The sequence below is a fragment of the Zingiber officinale genome, chromosome 6A (assembly GCF_018446385.1).
Source record: "Zingiber officinale cultivar Zhangliang chromosome 6A, Zo_v1.1, whole genome shotgun sequence".
NCBI classification, from domain to species: Eukaryota; Viridiplantae; Streptophyta; class Magnoliopsida; order Zingiberales; family Zingiberaceae; genus Zingiber; species Zingiber officinale.
The window spans coordinates 14,630,967-14,648,722 of record NC_055997.1 but is presented as its reverse complement, the minus strand read 5'-3'; the positions used below and the strand labels follow the sequence as shown (position 1 = coordinate 14,648,722).

At 38.2% G+C, this 17,756-nt stretch overlaps 3 protein-coding genes across 5 annotated transcripts; 1 reads left to right on the top strand and 2 right to left on the bottom strand.

The window, feature by feature from the left end:
• The first annotated feature begins 839 nt into the window (after window positions 1–839).
• Window positions 840–6,421, top strand: LOC121995909 (MD-2-related lipid-recognition protein ROSY1-like). The gene is made up of 4 exons (XM_042549687.1): window positions 840–965; window positions 1,784–1,885; window positions 4,993–5,153; window positions 5,735–6,421. The coding sequence occupies exons 1-4, from the start codon at window positions 863–865 to the stop codon at window positions 5,834–5,836; spliced, it is 468 nt and encodes a 155-aa protein (XP_042405621.1). The 5' UTR covers window positions 840–862; the 3' UTR covers window positions 5,837–6,421.
• On the bottom strand, window positions 6,256–11,645 carry LOC121995908 (methyl-CpG-binding domain-containing protein 11-like). 2 transcript variants are annotated; one of them, XM_042549686.1, is made up of 4 exons: window positions 11,385–11,523; window positions 9,739–9,824; window positions 7,400–7,550; window positions 6,256–7,313 (listed from the first exon to the last, which is right to left on the bottom strand). In XM_042549686.1, exons 3-4 carry the CDS (start codon window positions 7,545–7,547, stop codon window positions 6,484–6,486), a joined length of 978 nt encoding a protein of 325 aa, XP_042405620.1. In that variant the 5' UTR covers window positions 7,548–7,550; window positions 9,739–9,824; window positions 11,385–11,523; the 3' UTR covers window positions 6,256–6,483. The 2 variants fall into 2 exon arrangements, with proteins under 2 accessions (XP_042405620.1, XP_042405619.1); XM_042549685.1 differs by lacking the exon at window positions 9,739–9,824 and having other exon boundaries at window positions 11,385–11,645.
• Window positions 11,646–13,120: 1,475 nt separating this feature from the next.
• Window positions 13,121–17,477, bottom strand: LOC121995907. Of its 2 annotated transcripts, XM_042549684.1 has the most exons (5): window positions 16,896–17,477; window positions 15,645–15,791; window positions 14,740–15,402; window positions 13,843–14,400; window positions 13,121–13,743 (listed from the first exon to the last, which is right to left on the bottom strand). In XM_042549684.1, exons 1-5 carry the CDS (start codon window positions 17,223–17,225, stop codon window positions 13,372–13,374), a joined length of 2,070 nt encoding a protein of 689 aa, XP_042405618.1. In that variant the 5' UTR covers window positions 17,226–17,477; the 3' UTR covers window positions 13,121–13,371. The 2 variants fall into 2 exon arrangements, with proteins under 2 accessions (XP_042405618.1, XP_042405617.1); XM_042549683.1 differs by having other exon boundaries at window positions 13,121–14,400.
• Window positions 17,478–17,756: the final 279 nt, after the last annotated feature.

Sequence of the window (17,756 nt, the reverse complement as noted above, 5' to 3'; positions counted from 1 at the left end):
TATATAGTAAAATAATTATTGATTAGTTATTAATTAATTAATTAATTAATATATAAAATTATTTAGAGATAAACTATTATAAATTAATTAATAAATAAATAAACATCTCTTTATCTAATTATCAAATGGAACTACTAATTAGTTATTAAACAATTAACTAACATATAAAAACAGTGTGTATATATATATATAAAATCGATTTCATTGTTTAATAGAAATTAAAATAAAAAACAAAAAATAAAAACACGTCGAAGGCAGTTAATTTGGGTTAGAATCGTAATCTACTTGGCATCCTACTTGAAAACCAGGTCAACAAATACCTGACATCCAACCCGAGAACTAGGTCGAGTTAACCCAATTTCAGGCCCGAGCTGAGTCCGATTCAGATCCTGCCCAGGGTTGGATCTAGCCATAGGAGATACCTTTAATAGTATTTTAGAAAAAAAATTCTTTTATAAGATTATTGTCTTATACTATATTTAGCTAAAAACTAATTTTAAAAGTAAAACCTTTGTGTTAGTTGGCGGCCTAATCCAAAAAAAAATAAATCTAACTTTTTTGTGGTCGAAATTGTCCTCCATCCCTCCATAAAATCCTGACACATTTCCAACCACAAAAAGATACTTTAAATATTATTTTTTTTTCAGTTTAATTATAAATTCAATCGGACGGCCAAAAATCGATCAAGCTGTTGAAAATTAGAATAATTTAATTCTGTCCTTTTCATAAAGTCGTGAAATTCCAAGTTAAATATCCTGATGAGCGAGGGTAAAATTGTAATTCTGTAAATTTTAATCATATATAAAGACCTGGACAGGGGCTTCTTTTTCTCCAATCCCCTTCGCCCTATCGAATTCGACCGATGGCGTCCGTGGCTTCCCACCGACTCTTCTCCGCCTCCTTCTCCTTGTTCTTCCTACTCCTCATCCCTCGGCACGGTGCCTCCACGGACTTCCAGTACTGCAGTGAGTACCTGTTTCCCTTTCGCTGCTCCTTTTTTTCTTGCGCATAGTTCATTCGATTCCCTTGGTTTGTTTTCTTTCACGACGACTCTTCCGTGTTGTTTGGTTGCTGATTATATCTGGAGGAGGGGATCGATTTGTTCAATTTGTTTCCACTTGGGTGCATTTTCTGCTTTCTCATTCTAGAGATGGCATTGTATATTTGTATATCGTTTTTAGTCCTGCATTGTAGTTGTTGTTTAGACCATTTGGTCGAAGATGTTGCAGAAAAATTGCTCCTTTTGGGTCATAGTTTTGGTTTGTCCGGGTGAGGTATTGGGATTGCCCTCTATACCATCACAGAAACTAGTCTTAGAAGGAATTTTATGAATCGATTTTCAGTTACAATATTACAGTCAAGTAAAAAATGGAACCCTACAATGATGCTTTGTGGAGGGGAAATCGTGCATTAACAGCTAGTTATTCTGTTTCAACTTTGATCATTTTTGAAGAAATCCTTGTAATATAACAGTCCAGTACAAATGAAACTCCACGAGGCTTTGTTTATTGGTCTCATTGCATGGATTTTCTCTGTTTCTTGGATGTGGTTTCTATTTACGTTGACTCACCTTTTCCAAGGTCAATTTAAGTCTCTTGGTCATCGTTTTTTACTTCAGCCTTGGAACGGTCTCATTTTATTTTTTATGTTTACCATAACAATTACATTGATTATTTACACAATCATTATCCTCCAGCTATTAACTATCATCTTTCTTTTTTTTTTCTGAAACATTTGTATACTATGCACAAATCGTTTGCCAATAGATTTTTGTCATCTGCAGACAAAGAAGCAGACTATCCGGTGAAGGTCAGCAGTGTTCAAATATCACCTGATCCTATTGCACGGGGCAAGCCAGCTAAATTTAAGATTACAGCAAATGCTGGTAAGTTAGACACTTTGCACCTTGTAGAATTGCTAATTTTTAGTGCATACACAAATGTGTTTCTTGACTTTACATCGGGTATAAGGATTATGAGACAATGATTGAGCTAGTTTTAACAAGTAAAAAAAAAAGACAGCCCGGTGCACGAAGCTCCTGCTATGCAGGGTCCCGGGGAAGGATCCATTGTACGCAGCCTTACCCTGCTTTTTTACCAGAGGTTGTTTCCAGGATTCGAACCAGTGACCTTTTGGTCACATGACAACAACTTTACCGTTGCGCCAAGGCTCCCCTTCAGTTTTAACAAATAAAAAAAAAAATTGATATACCCTTCGAAGACAGTATAACACCTCAATGCTGATAATAAATGATAGGTAGGTTCATCTAGAGGTGAATTGTAGAAAGGTATGTGATCCTATTTAAAAGCAGTGGAGATGGTGCGCTGGGCAGATGACTCTGTTGTTGACTGGGAGAAGACTCTAGGATGGAGAAGAAAATAACACCTAGCACGCCTCCGGGACACTCCTTGCGCACACCGCAAAGAGAGCAAAGGAAACATTAGAGCGAGAACCACAGAGAGAGTCCCTGGCATAGACCCTTCGACGCTCAAGTCAGTACAATGGGCAAGCGAAAAGTGGATACGAAAATGAACAGTAGATGTGTGGTGCAATGTAAGGCGTGTGGACCTTTTTGCATACCTGACCAACGGAGAAAATCCCTTTTATGCTACCTCTTATAACCTTCACAATAATGAGACGACGTGATGGAAGATATATAGCCATCCTTCGAGGTCGTTACCGATATATGAATCACTGTTTATAATTTCTGCCATCAATGAAGCAGTTGAGAGAATATGCCGTCAAAATGATGGATGATGGAAGATGTATAGCTACCCTTCGAGGAAGGTTCCATCGTATGTATATATTATAGCAACAGAATTTTCTCTGATAAGTAGTTATTATTCTCTGACGGGTTGTTGCGATTTGCTGACAATGCTGCCCCTGGAGGCAGTCCGACCTATCTAATAGCTGACCGACTGTATGATGAGAGATTGACAATAGAAATGAGGAACTAAATCCCTTAAGTGTGACAGACTCTTAGACTGACCAGGTTTAGAATTGTTAAGTGGGGGCACTGAGCCTCATAAACTTGACAGACGTTGTGACCGACCGGTCATAGTCTTGGAAGTCCGATAAACTCTGGAGCTGACTGACCATATGCTCAGAGTTGCGTTAGTGCTGCAAGATAGGGAACTATGCCCTGTAAACCCGACCAACCCTTGAGCCAATCAGACATATGCTGAGAGATAGAGAGCTATGCCCTATAAACCCGACTGACACTTGGGCCGACTGACCATATGCTGAGAGTTGCCTTAGTGCTAAGATAGGGAACTATGCCCTGTAAGCCTGACCGGCCATTGGGGCCGATCGAATTTATTTTGTATATCTTTGCATTGAGGTGTAGAGCGCCGAGGCCCTTAAGTTCGACTGACTTTGAAGCAGACCGACTCCTTACTGAATGCCTTAGCATTGAGGAGTGAGGAGCTGAGTCTCGGTGAGAGCAACTTGGCCGTCTGCTTACACTCTGACCCTGATTGCCACCTCATTCTGACTTTGACTGCCACCTCACTTTGACTTTGACTTCCACCTCCCTATTGGGTCTACTCATAACATACCGTATCGGTATGTAACCCCATGAGAATGTACACTGCCACATGTTGTTAGAATAGGAGGAGGTGGATTCAGAAATATAGCAAAGGTAACAGGCAAGGTATTTCTGGAAAGCTTTCTTAAGGATAAATATTTCTTGCTGTTGATGCAAAACGATTTCCTTGAAACTTTTTGCCCAAGATATATTGTCTAACTCTACCACTGCTCAAGCTTGAGTTGCTGGAAATTTTTGGAACTTCCAGTAAAAAACAGCAACAAAGGGAAAAGAAACAAGTTTAATGAGATGTATAACACATGGGACTAGAGGCTTCAATACACATTTGAATTTATCAAATTTCATGATTAATTCAAGTATGCTTTTATCATTAGGAAAGGTATAGTATATACAATAATCCTCCAATTATCTTCTAATTGTTCTGAAAGACAGGCATTAGTATCTACAATGCTTATACAAAGTAGGTGATCAAGGCTGGAACCATAGGATCACCGTATACTGGTTTTCATTTCTTAAGGGAGCACACTAATGATCCTTCGTTTATTGTGTTTGGCAAATATTCCCTGATTTTACCAAATAACACTTGAGAAGAGGCCTATCACTTCCCTAAGGCAGTCTCATCAGGAATAACCACAATTACCCTTGTTACTTTTTCATTGTGTGTATGCATATATGTATTACGTACGTACTCATCAAGAATACCCACAATTATTTTATCACTTCTCTCATTCTTTTTCCTGCCTTTTCATTGTGTGTGTCTATACAACACACACACATATATGTATGTAGATGTGTGAAAAAAAAATTAAGCAATAAAAGGAGCATATAGGTTAAATTGGAGGCTCTTAAACACACCAACAGTAGAATTAAATTGACTTTTAAAACTCAAAGACAAAGTGAAACTCAGGAGGTGCTATGTCCATTTGGATTAGGTGCTCTAAGACTGGGACAACCATTCAAGCATGTGAGTTGTCTATAAAAAAACAGTGAGACTCTCGAACCATAGAATCAAATAAAAAACATTTTAATTTTTCAAATCTTATTCCTCTTCTTCTGTGTTTTGTGTTTGGGTTTTGTTATCATTTAATTGTCAGTATACAGCACATGTTTCATTATGCAGATTAAATTAAGAATACTTTGCCATGGTAGCTGTCAGATGGTAATATGATAACTGATGGTTTTATAGCAGAAAGGTTATTTGTTGCATAAGCACAAGATCTGCAGGTGCAATTTGCCATGTAGCTCCCTGTAGAATCCTGTTGAATGGGCTTGTTTTTTTAATTAAAATGTTGACTACTCGTCTATCATTTATATCTAAAGAAGCAAGAAGCAGATAGTAGTATGCTCAACTTGTGCAACTGTTTTGCAATTAATTGTAGTGATAGCCAATAGAAATTGGTCTATCTTTTTGAAGCACAAGTTCATCACTTCAATATTCTGAACAGGAGCTCCAATCTCTGGAGGGATGTTGGTAATTGATGTCAAGTATTTTGGCTTTCTTGTTCACGAAGAAACTCATGATCTTTGTGAAGAGACATCCTGCCCAATCTTAAACAGTGATTTCATATTATCTCATCAGCAGACTTTGCCATCATATGCACCTCCAGTAAGTAGCCATGTTTAAAGTTTTTGTGTGAGCAACTTAATTTTTTCCGATTACCGGTTAATAATATTTACTTTAATTCGAGAGTATGGCTTCAGAGAGGTTTATAGAATTTCATGATGATTTAACTTATTTCTGCATTTGACTTCTACTTTTAACATGTTGATTCCGAAACCAATTTGTTGTATTATCTTCACATGAAATTCTGAAACCTCATATGTGCATTTCGAGCCACTCCTAACTTGAATTCCTGAATTAGCTTGGTGGGTGCTGAATTGCACAAAATGCCCAACAAAATGAATTTTGACTTGTTGGCTGCAGCATTGAAATCATCTTGTAACCATTTTAACTTGAAACCTTGTGTGGGAGCTCATCTATACCTATAGGCATTATTTGAGATCACTCTCATTCTAAAGTGTCCTAAACAAGACAACCTATCAACCATTGAGGTGCTGCTATTATGCTTTGTCTGTTTGAATAACACATCATGATTTATCTGAGTTTTATTGTTAAATTCACGTTGTAGTCGGCCTGTTTCTAATTTTTGCTCCAGATTTATTCTTGCTCATGTGTTTTTGTTATAGGGTACATATGCACTCACGATGAAACTGATAGCAAACGCGATAGAGTTGACTTGCATCAACTTTGATTTCAGTATTAGATTTGCATCCGTTGCTGACATCTGAAAACTAAGCTTCAACTTTGTCAATGTGATATCAGAGCTGGAGTCTTTTCATGGCTCAATTGTAAAAAACACATGGAAATAAAAATGGCATGTATCTAAAACCTGTGAAGACTGATATGAATATTAGAAAAGATATTGATTTGATCTCTCTGTTGATTGCTTCGAGTCATAGTTGATAGGAGAGAATGAAATGAATTGTAATGGAATAGAATGAACTGATAGACACTAATTTGCTGAATTCCTCTAAGTCTGTCTTCTTGTAGTCGATGATGCCTGGCATAAACCCAAGCGAATAACTAGCGCTCAGAATTGAAATTCAACAGCTATTTTTCTTTAACACTGTATTATTAGGCATCAACTGCAAACACAATTGGGAGCATAAGATTAAATTAGAAGATAGATGCTAAAGATACATCTAACTAATTTGTCAAGGATTAGGTCCTACATTAATAGTGAATAATACAAGAACTTGTTCAAATGTTACTTTGCATGGCAACATGTCTCAGCTATTCAATACAATACAAGTTATTGGGAGCAGCTAGACTACTCAACTCTAGCTGTCAATAAGTTCATCAGTCCAGAAGAAGAAAAAAAAGTTTCACAAAGGATGCGGCGTGACGGGTCACAGTATGGCTGAATATCTAAGTTTTAGCAGTTAACAGGAGAAGCTTTTGGCAGATGCTGAGCTTCCCCACAACTAGTCGAAGGGGGCTCCGACATGACTGCAGCTTCTGCATCTTCCTTGTGCTTGCTATTACCTGTTGAAAACTCTCCATCATGTTTCTCTGCTACAGGTGCAGTAGGTACAACTTCAGGTGTCACTTCTTTGTGATTCTCTGAAACAGCCTCGGTTTTATTGTCGGCACTTCCATTGCTTTCCAGGACAGAATCATTCTTTTCATTCGGTGATTCCCCAGCTGCAACAGCCTCAGCTATGGCTTCTTTTGCATCACCATCTACTTTGGTTTCAACATCAGCAGGCACTTCATCTTTGATTTTGTTTGCATCACCATCTACTTTGGTTTCAACATCAGCAGGCACTTCATCTTTGACTTTGTTTGCCTCACCATCTACTTTGGTCTCGACATCAGCAGGCACTTCATTTATGACTTTGTTTGCATCACCATCTACTTTGGTCTCGACATCAGCAGGCACTTCATTTATGACTTTGTTTGCACCATCATCTACTTTAGTTTCGACATCAACAGGTATTTCATCTATGACTTCGTTTGCCTCATCACCTACTTGAGTTTGGAAATCAGCAGGTACTTCAACTTCTCGCATGGTAACATCCTCTTTAGCTTCTGTGACAGCACCCTCCTCTTTCACAGGGGAAGCTTCATCTCCTTCAGCATCCTTCTCCCTGGCTTCTTTCATTGAGCTTGATTTTCTTTCTCGCTTTTTAGGCTTTTCATCTTCTGGGGTCTCGACAGCCTTGGTTTTCTCTCTGATTCTGGCTGAACGCCTTGGAGTGTCACCTGACGTCAACGCAATTCAGTAAAAGAAGCAGACACCGATTCGAATCACGTAAGCTAGCAGGTATGATACGTGTGAGAAAATGTACCAGTTCTCCAGTCAAATTCAGATCCAGGCGGGCCGCCAGCATGTGCCTTCAGGTATTGCTGTAACTGCCTCTTGTTTTTAATCTCCTCACCAGTTGGTGATATGAATACAATCTCATTCCTTCTTGGTGTTCCACCCTCACTCGGCATGAACTATTGGCATACATCACAAACATATAACTAGCGTGGCAAAAAAAAAAAAAAATGAAATGGAAATTGTTTGATGATCAAGATAAGTTTATCACATAGTACACTGTAGCAAATTAAGAGATGATTCCAAAGAAAAAGATTACTCAAATTGGATAGGATAACGATAGTCAATAGAAACACAGATTATATTGTGGTGCATTCGGTTTGTGAGCAGAAAAAAGAACAAAAAGATTACACTATTGTAAATTTTCTATATAAATTCTAGAGGAATAGATAGTAGGGTTGATCAGGGATCAGGTTGGTTCGATTATTAGGATAAAAAATTATCCGGCCTTACTAGATCAGATAATATAATATCAGGACCTACATCCGGTCCTATCCGGCAGTTATTATGTATCAGATATCCAACGGGTTGTCAGTTATTTGGATATCCGACCCCATATCCAATGAAATATAAAATATAAATATAAAAAAATAAAAAATTTTAAAATGATAATAGATATTATTCATTACACGTTGTAACAGCTAATCGCCAGTAGCTGCTACAACGTGTAGTAGCATATCGACAATAACTACTACAACGTGTAACAACTTATCGATAGTAGTTACTACAAGTAGGGGTGATCGCAGATCGGGTTGGTTCGGTTATTGGAATAAAAAATTATCCCGCCCTACTAGATCAGATAATGCAATATCAGGACCCTACATCCGGCCCTATATCCGGCGGATTTTTTTTTCGGTTCGATTCGGGTCGGTATAAGCGGGTTGGTCGGTTTGGCGGGTTGACTGCTCACCCCTAATAGATAGACAAAACCTGATACTACTTTTGTCAATAAGAGGGAAAACAAGAACATTCCTTCCAAAGGGCAGCTAAACATGGTAAATAGAAATGGCTCCCAATGCTATTCGAGTCACAAAGAACTAGCAGTCCTCTTCTCAGAGGAGTTGGTACAAAAAACATCTATTATTCATTTTTTAAAGGAGAAAAAAAACAAACCATTACTTTTAATAGTGAAAATGTTCTCCTTACTAGAAAAAATAGATAAAATCAAGTGCAGATTTCTTTGAAGGCAATTAATAGAGAAATATCATGCAATTCTGTGGCATGGTTTCTATGACTTAAGAACTTTGTAATAAGTTGGATACATGAAATGTAGTTTCAACAAGAGTAAGGAAGTGAGAGGATATTTAAATTGAATGAACAAGAATTCTGGCAAGTATCTTAAATTTATTGTAGTGGTTAAAATAGAAAAGAACTTCCAGAATCTTGCAATTGTCGTGTACTTCTTAGACTAAAAAAGAGTTCATAAGACAATAGTGCATCTAATTGTCCTTTATGGTAAAGAGTGTTAGGGAATTATGAAACACCAAAAATAATGTAGCAGAAAATAAATGCTAAGATGAATGAACAAGAATTCTGACAAGTATCTTAAATTTATTGTAGAGGTTAAAATAGAAAAGAACTTCCAGAATCTTGCAATTGTCGTGTGCTTCTTAGACTAAAAAAGAGTTCAAAGACAATAGTGCAACTAATCATCCTTTATGGTAAAGAGTGCTAGGGAATTATGAAACACCAAAAATAATGTAGCAGAAAATAAATGCTAAGATGAATATGTGAGTTGCAAGAATAACTTTTACAAAAAAAAGTTAGGTGAAACTTCAATTGATTAGAAAAAGAGAATTTGATTAAGATCATATGGATTTATTCAAAAACAGTCAATTGAGCTAATAATTAGATTGTTGAATCATTTAAAGTTGAAGGAACTAGGGGCAGAGAAAGACTGAAGAAAACTAAACACAATTAAAAATAGCTTAAAAGATCTGGATACTAAAGTAGTAAGATGAGTTTGCAGGAAATTCAATAGGATGTTCATCGGCATATTATATTCGTCTTATCAACAACAAATAATTCAGATTATCAATTTGTTTGTTTGCTGTTATTGTCTACTACTCTTTATTCTACTAACAAACTCAACCTGCACTTGTGTTATTGCCCGAGCACAAAAAGGTCCAGGGGAAAAAAGGGCAAACATATGGGTACCAACAACTTAAACTACAGATTTCATTTTGTACAACATTGTGAAATATCTATTCAACCGTCAACTGTTTGGAGAAAACAAACAGAACACAGCTTTCGGCCTAATGAATGAAAGCAAAAGGAGAACAAACTAACAGGCATAGACTGGCTTACATATCATTGCTTAAAAATGGTTAGTGGAACAAACATCCATCTTCAATGTATTCCAAAATAGATCTTTAAACTTCATGTTCATGGTGCTTCAACAAAAGAGTACAAGAAGGCAATTATTCAGTCTGCTGCAACTAAAGAGTCAATAGGCATTTACAGTTTAGTAAGTTTGAAGCGAAAAGCCACAATTGAATGCCATGCTTTCTAGGAAATCGAAAACATGAGAAAACACAAATCTACTGCTAATAGTGACATAAAGTTATTCTGCAACCTGTCTTTCCATAGTATGAACATGACGAGTGCAATCAAATAAAAAGGATGGCATAGCCCCAATAAATCAGAGTGATATACAGTAGGAGCCGTTGACAAAATTCTGTTGAGTTGATTTATAAAAAATAGATATTATATGATAAAAGAAAATATTGAACATAAAAAAGAAAATAGCATTTATCAATTAAAAACAATACCATAAAAAAGGTCACTTAGAAGTACCAAAACATGACTAGAAAACTCATACTCATAATAAACGATTGAATCTATAGAATAAGTTGACTCAAATCATAAATCTCTTTGGTCAAAATGATTCAACAAAGTTGTTAATTTGTTCACAGACTTATCTATTCAAAAACCAATGAAAAAAATATATAAAAAAAATAAAAACAAGTCATGATCTATTCATCTATTGGTGATCAAGTTATATAGCAAGTTATATCCAGATCTTTTAAATTGATTTTGGCTATTTAAATAGAATTTTATTTGATCTCCATCTGTCCCTTTCAAATCCTCAAATCCAATTTATTCAACTTGTCTAGCACTCTAGCTACATAGAATATATCTTTGAACATATTCATATCATATTCTCTTTTCTATTATTTTATTGCTCAATTGTTCAAGTAGTATTAATTGTATGGCAATCTCATTGTTTGTATAAAGGTTGGCAAATCTTTTCTTTATAACACTATATATAGAATACCATTGCAAAATGAACATAACATCTGGCATGCATCTAATAGATTATATGTGAATAATATGTCAATTATATCTAATGCTTTGTCAAACTGAATCATGCACAAGAGGACGTTTCACGTTGAACCAATGCTACAGTAAAATCCAGAGTAGGTTAGCAAGAGATCAAACTTAGCAAAAAACTGAAGTATCTAACTGTGTTTGGAAGTACAAGGATCTCCTTTTTACCAATACAACTAAAGCCATCCTTTTTTTTACAAGCTAATTCCAATATATCATATGAACCTTTTTTCTTCTTTTTTTTTCAAAAAAAAAAAAAAAAGGATAAGCGATGATGGCAAGCAAATCAAATATGCCCAAAACCCTAGGCTATGTTATACCAATCTACTAGTCCTGGAAGAACAAGCAGAACACCATGCTCAATCACTAAATTCACCTGCTCAAAAACCCTAAAACACCCTACTGTTAGTACAAATAAGCAAGCCGCCATGAAGCGAGCAAACCCTAGAATGCGCACCACAGAATCGACCAATTACCTGAGCACACAATTGCAGCTAAAGGCAACAAGCAGAACAAATTAAGGGCACGAGAAAGCGAAAGGAACAGAATTGCAAACAAGAAGAGCTACGCCGAGAAGAGATCGGGAGTTCCTCAGAGAGAGAGACAGAGAAAAAAAAGAAAACCTTCTTAGTCCAACCAGCGGGCGCCGTGAGCTCGACGGCGACGGCCTCCGCCTCGCCTGCCGCCTTCTCCTGCCTAACCTCTCCGCCTTTCATCTCCTCCTGCTCCGCCATCTCAATTCTTCTTCCAGCTCTGGGATCCGCCGACGAAATCGCGACTAAAAAGCGAAAAAGAGAAGAAATAGGAAAGGGGGAAGATTCAACGGAGCGCGTAGCTGCACCGCCTCTAAAATCCTAACGACGTCAAAGTAAACGCCGGAACTCGCGTTGAATTCAAACTTGCGCCCTAGCATCCAATGTCCAATCCCCTGTTCTCCCTAGCCCCACTCTAATAAAATGTCACACATCATTGGTAACTCACAAAGGGACCCATCTGTACAACCAATAGGAATTAAACTTTTAATCGATCCTACACAGCCTCGCTCAGGGGATTGAAGTAACGACTTGTCCGTGCACGTGGCTGGAAATAATTGGACGGAGAGGTGAGGACTCGATGCCGGAAGTCGTCACGTGCGGAGTGGGCAAACGTGACGGCGTTAGCGGTAGTTGACGGGCGACACGTGACTGTTTATCTTTCGGAGGGATATCGATTTCTAGCATTATCCGTTCCATAAAAATAAAAATAAAATAGAAAGTAACATGAATTAACATACGAAATGAGTCACACCTTCCCATCTTTGTGGAACGGAAATATTCCACGTGGAGAAAATTATGCAAATCTATATTAAATTAATATAACATAAGCTTCGTACTTCATTTTCAATTTAATATAATTGATGTGATGAAGGATACAACTGTCAGTCAAGATACAATACGGAGGGTCAAATTACCTACGACACTCATTCTATAAATGCAAAGCTAACCGAGGATAAGTTAATTACGTGTCTCTAACTAACTAGCCAGATTTTCTGGTAAAAAAAAACAAAATTAGATAAGAGAATAGATCATTTATAATTGTAATTATAATCTCTCATAATTAATTGTGAGTTTTTTTACTAAATTTATTTTCTCTTTATATTATAATTTAGATCGGAACGTATAGTTGAAAGTCGTCAGCGATGGATAAATAATCAGGCTATCGGGCATCAAGCGAGGCACGGCCTCCGAGCGATCTCTAGCCATCGGTCTCTACCCAAATTATAACATATGGGAGACACTGAACTCATAAAGAGATCGTAATCAATTACGATCAAATTACGATCACAATCTAATTGTAATTACAAGTACTCCATCCTCTGATCCACTATTTTATTAACTAGAGAATCTGATCTACCCCTATCTCAATATAAATTCTGACATCCCTTCTAGAGAATCTGATCTACCCCTATCTCGATATAAATTCTGAAATCCCTTCTAGCTTAGTCTTAAGTTCCTACACTATCTTTCAATCTTAACTCCTAATCCCAACACCTCATTTTTCTCGTAGTCTGATCTTCTAGGTGCCCCCACTGACATGTAACACTGTATCAATAGGAAAACAGTTACAACAATCAGATCTGATATAAGATCATAACAAACGATTCCCCTGAATTCTCAAAACCTTTTACCAGATTCTACGATTGATCTCCATCTTCCTTCTTTAACATACCATCTCAAAATAAATCTAATCCTAACTTGAACGTTGAAATGACCTTGAGATCCGTTCTGTGACCAATCCAACTCACTTTCTGTATACATTTCAGACCCTTTTCATCTCAATTATCAACGATCTTTAGAGAACGCCCACGTAAACAAGTTCATTGACAGATAATTTGACTATCCACGATATTTAACCAAAATAATAATATAAATTACAGTAGTTCATTTGGTGCTCGTACTCCAATTGGACTCAGTACACATACCAGGCAGTGAACACTTCAACTCACAGCAAAAACGAAGTGCCGATAGTTAGTCGATATCGAAAGAGACATTGGCAGAGATGTTTATCGGTTCCGCGATGCCTTAGCGTATCGAAAGTCCACAATGCTTTTCCAAACAGACCTAATGGATGCTATGAGACAACAAGTGGTGCAGGTGTAAATGCCGCGTCTGATTGAACTGGCCAAGGGAGCTGAAGGAGACTCTCTGTGGTTGTCGATAGAGTGGCTGATTCAGTGAAATGGAACTCGATCTGGAGGCATTGATGCAATGGAGTTGACGATGCGCGACCTTTCTTAATATCGGCTTGCAGTTCCCGGATTGGAATTGCGGCCAGGAAGCTCTTAAGGTACTCCTTGCACGACTCCTTTCCCCGGCATACAAGTTCCCCTTCCACTGCAGTGTTTCTCTTTGCTCGGTCCTTATTCTCGGACTCGGTGGAATCCTCGGTCGCATTAGAAACCAGGTTGATGCATGTTCTCTCGTCGAACTTGAGGATGTAAGCCTGTTGACATCCCTCGTATAGACGCTCACCGAGAGTGTCAATTATATAATAAGCATCATGTTCAACCTTCAGGATAAAAAAGTGATCGTTCCAACTTACAATATATAGCTGAGGTTCTGCATTGCTTGAGCAGTTCGATCCTGTTCGACTGATTTCATCCCAGATGCTGTCAAAAGACATAGCTTCACTAAAAAAGTCAAAGTCACTGTCGTTATCGGTGCCTTCGGGATGAAAGAATCCAATGAACGATTTTGTTGGCACGACAGCAAGTGGCCGAATCTTAGCTTGAAGAACTGTCTCTAGGTCAAAATGTTTGTCAGGGAAACACTCCTGATAGACGCGGTTTTCACAAAGGTTTCTCCATTTGAGAGAGCCTTCTCGGATTAGGCTATCAAACTGAGACCTGATCAGCATCATGTTCTGGTTCTTATGAAACCAGTCGGCAATAACAGCTACAAGAGCTGTGCATGCACTCTCACCTGATGCTTGCTCACTTCTCTGATCAATGGATGCGAAGAAAACATGCGTGGTAAGCTTCATGTGCCCGTCTCGACTAACTAGATCCCTTGATTCCCAGCTTCCTATGATGAAGCAGTCATCACCAAAATCTGATACTGATTCTCGGTTCATAGCTCGTCCATCATCCCCATTGTGCCTCTACAAGAAAAGCATCACAACATTTTCAATTATTTTTTCTAAACGGACTAAATTATCTACAAGATAAAGCAAATACAACATTCTAGTCACAGAACCAAAATTCAATGTAAATAATTTGTCCTACGTTTCATGCCAAGAGAATTTCTATGTCCAATTATTTAGGACACATGGCATTTATGGATCCCATTGAATTTGATAAACTTTGATAGAGAAGTTGATGATCCGGCATGATTTACTATCAAATGATCCCTCAATCAGAACAGATAAAGGCAACACATAAGAATCAAAAGAAACATACCAATGATTTATAAACAGATTAATGTGGTATGTGATGCTTACACTGGCAGAGAGTGATTCATCCGAGGAACTCAGTAACCGTCGATCATAGTCAATGTCATCCCCTCCCTCTTCATATGCTTTCTTGAGCAATGGTTCCCCTTTGGATTTAGGAGACCTGAAACTCAATTTCCTCTTTTTCCATGGAAGAAAACTCCTCTTTGACATGGAAAGTTCAGAAATGGATAACAGTTTATCTTCTGCATGAGAACAACCTACATCTGATCTCCGGTGATTGTAGTAGACACAATCTTCATTTTCTCCATATATCTTCATCTCGTATCCAGCATTATTAACAGAAGCTAATGTGCCATAACTGAACGAATTCCTGGCGTTAGTATCATCTTTGATGTCTTCCACTTCGTCAAGATCATCAAGAGAATCTGTGTCAAATGGATAACCATATTCTACATTGTCACTCCTAGCAGAGCACTTCCCCTCGCTACCATTGTCGTCTGGGAATGCCTTTTTAGACTTCCGAGCAGACACAATTTCTGTTAAAATTTTCACCTTTCGCAATCCGGCTTTTAGTGCAGAAAGCTCTTCTTTCTCAGGAGGAATAACATTAACATCTCCTGACCGAGGTGAGGATGCACCACTCGGTGAATTCTGGACCGTATCAGAAGAATCTTGTGGAGATCTCAATTCCGATATACTGAGTGCCAACTGCAAAATGAACATCTTTGTGAGTCCCATTCTTGAATTAAGTAAAGATTCATAGTGTGACTTAGGGTTATGTCAAATGTGTGATTAAGTCGGCACAAAAAAGGATTTGTAGACGACAAAAAATGAGGTGTGGTTGCGGCGATGGCAAGGAAGGCATTATGTTCAGAAAATGGAGTCTTGCACAGGATGCTCTCTAAAGGGAGAGAAAAAAAATCAAACAAATAGCATACGAGTCAACATACATGAAGCGACAAAGTAGACTCAGGGGGACCAGGAAGTAACAATGGAATGTGGAGCTCAATCTCCTGCTCTGCAGATGTGAGTTCCGATATGTTGAGTGAAGCCACTCCAAGCACAGATTGTTTGGTCTTTGTGCCTTGGTTCGAACCCTACATCGGAATGGAATCAATTTACTTCCTCCTTACAAAATGCCATTGAACAAATACAAATAACAGAAAACACTTTTCCTAAAATTGATATACTGCAACTATAAAACAAAGGAAAGATAACAAAATAAGTTTGGGTTAAACTGATCAATAGCCAGATAAAATAGCTACATATGGTATAATCATATTGAAAAAGAGTAGTTCATAGCAACTAATTTATCTAGTGAAGTATGTGTTATCTCTGCTATATTGATTGTTAAGAATTTAAGTTCGTCACAACTTTATCGCGACACATTTTCTTGCTAATAGGGCAAGTTACAAATCAGGTGAATCATTTTACATATCAGGACAGAATATGCAAAGTGGCAGATAGACTTCTTATTAAGGAATCGACAAACTAAAGCTGCAATTGGAGATAGAATTAATGAAACAAATTGAGTTGACTTTTGAAATAAAATGATTGTGCATTTGTGCATCTCTGAGATAAAAACAGAAATTACAGACACATTTATTTCTGCTAAAGAGATCAATAATCAAATAATTCATGAGGAAATGAGAGAAAGGTCACCATTAGCAACTGGCCTATGTCATAAGTCAAATTCAAGAAAAAAATAACTATTTTTTTCTCAAGAGATCTACAAACAACAGAACAGCAAGAAAGTCATCGAACATTCCTAGAAGAAAAGTAGTTACAACAACTACATCCGGGAAAAGCGCTTTATCCCACTAAATGGAGTCGGTTTTACGAGGCAATAGGCTCCATCCACGTGAAAATAGTAGTTAAAATTGAACATGAAAAGATACAAAAAGTACTTAAAAATTTTCTCGAAAGCAGATAAGAACGTACTTTCAGAAAAGGTCACTGACCAGCCTAAACCAACAGAAATCAGCAGCTATTTGATGAAATAAAACAAACAAGAAGATAATCAACAAAAGAACGCCAAACAGAAGCATCTCAGACAAAAAAAAAAAAAACTCCATAATAGTCACTGGCAAACAAACAAAAAATGCCGATCGCTAAGATTCATAGCACGCATACCGAGGTACTACTGCAGCAAAGCATAAAACTACAGAAAAATAGGGTTTCAGTGTCCTATTATGACTCACATTGAACGTGGTGAATACGACCTCCCACGGATAGAAATCGTTCTCCCTGTGCGCCGTCAAGGTACAAAGGGTCTGAAATTCCTCATTCCACACCACCACGCCGCCATCGCTAACCTCCTCCTCCTTCGTCCGGTTTTTCTTCACCGTCCTCCGCAGAGATCTCAGCGCCAGCTTCGGCCCCTTCCACGTCACCTCCACGGCCATCTTCCTCCCCGCATCCGCCTCATCCCCACCGCCGACTCCTTCGATCCTCCTCACCACCAGCTTCACCCGAAACTTCCTCGACAGCAGCGGCGCCCATGGCCGCCACCGCATCATCCTCGACGCCATCTCGATCCAACCCCCTCAGCAAGCGCACAGGAAACACCTCGACCGCCCGCAGGAACGTCGAATCGGCGCCAAAATGAGCCCTCGGAGGAGAAGCAAGACGCCGCCTTGGCGTGGAAATCGCCGTGGGCACGGACAGATGGAGAGGATAGGGAGAAAAAGGAAGGACTTTGGATAAAGCTTTGGGGAGAAATCGAGGAAACCGGGGAGAGAAAGAGGAAACCAGAGCAGTGAATATGCGAAAGCTTGGTGTGGGTTCTGGGCAGGAGAGGAAATATATAAATAAATGAAGTGGGCGGTTGTTTACTTCATGGCCACCCAGGCAGATCATCTAACGGACATTCGAGTTAACGGCGACGGAATCGTGAGCTCATATTTGACAGAATCACCCCTGAAATTGGATCATTTCTTAATCCGGTGCTAGTGGGGATTAAATCGCAATAACAAAATGGAAACGTTTACCAAAATGCGCTCTCTATTTTTGTTAATATAAAAAAGCATCTTAGTTCAACAAAAAATTGCTCTCGACATTTT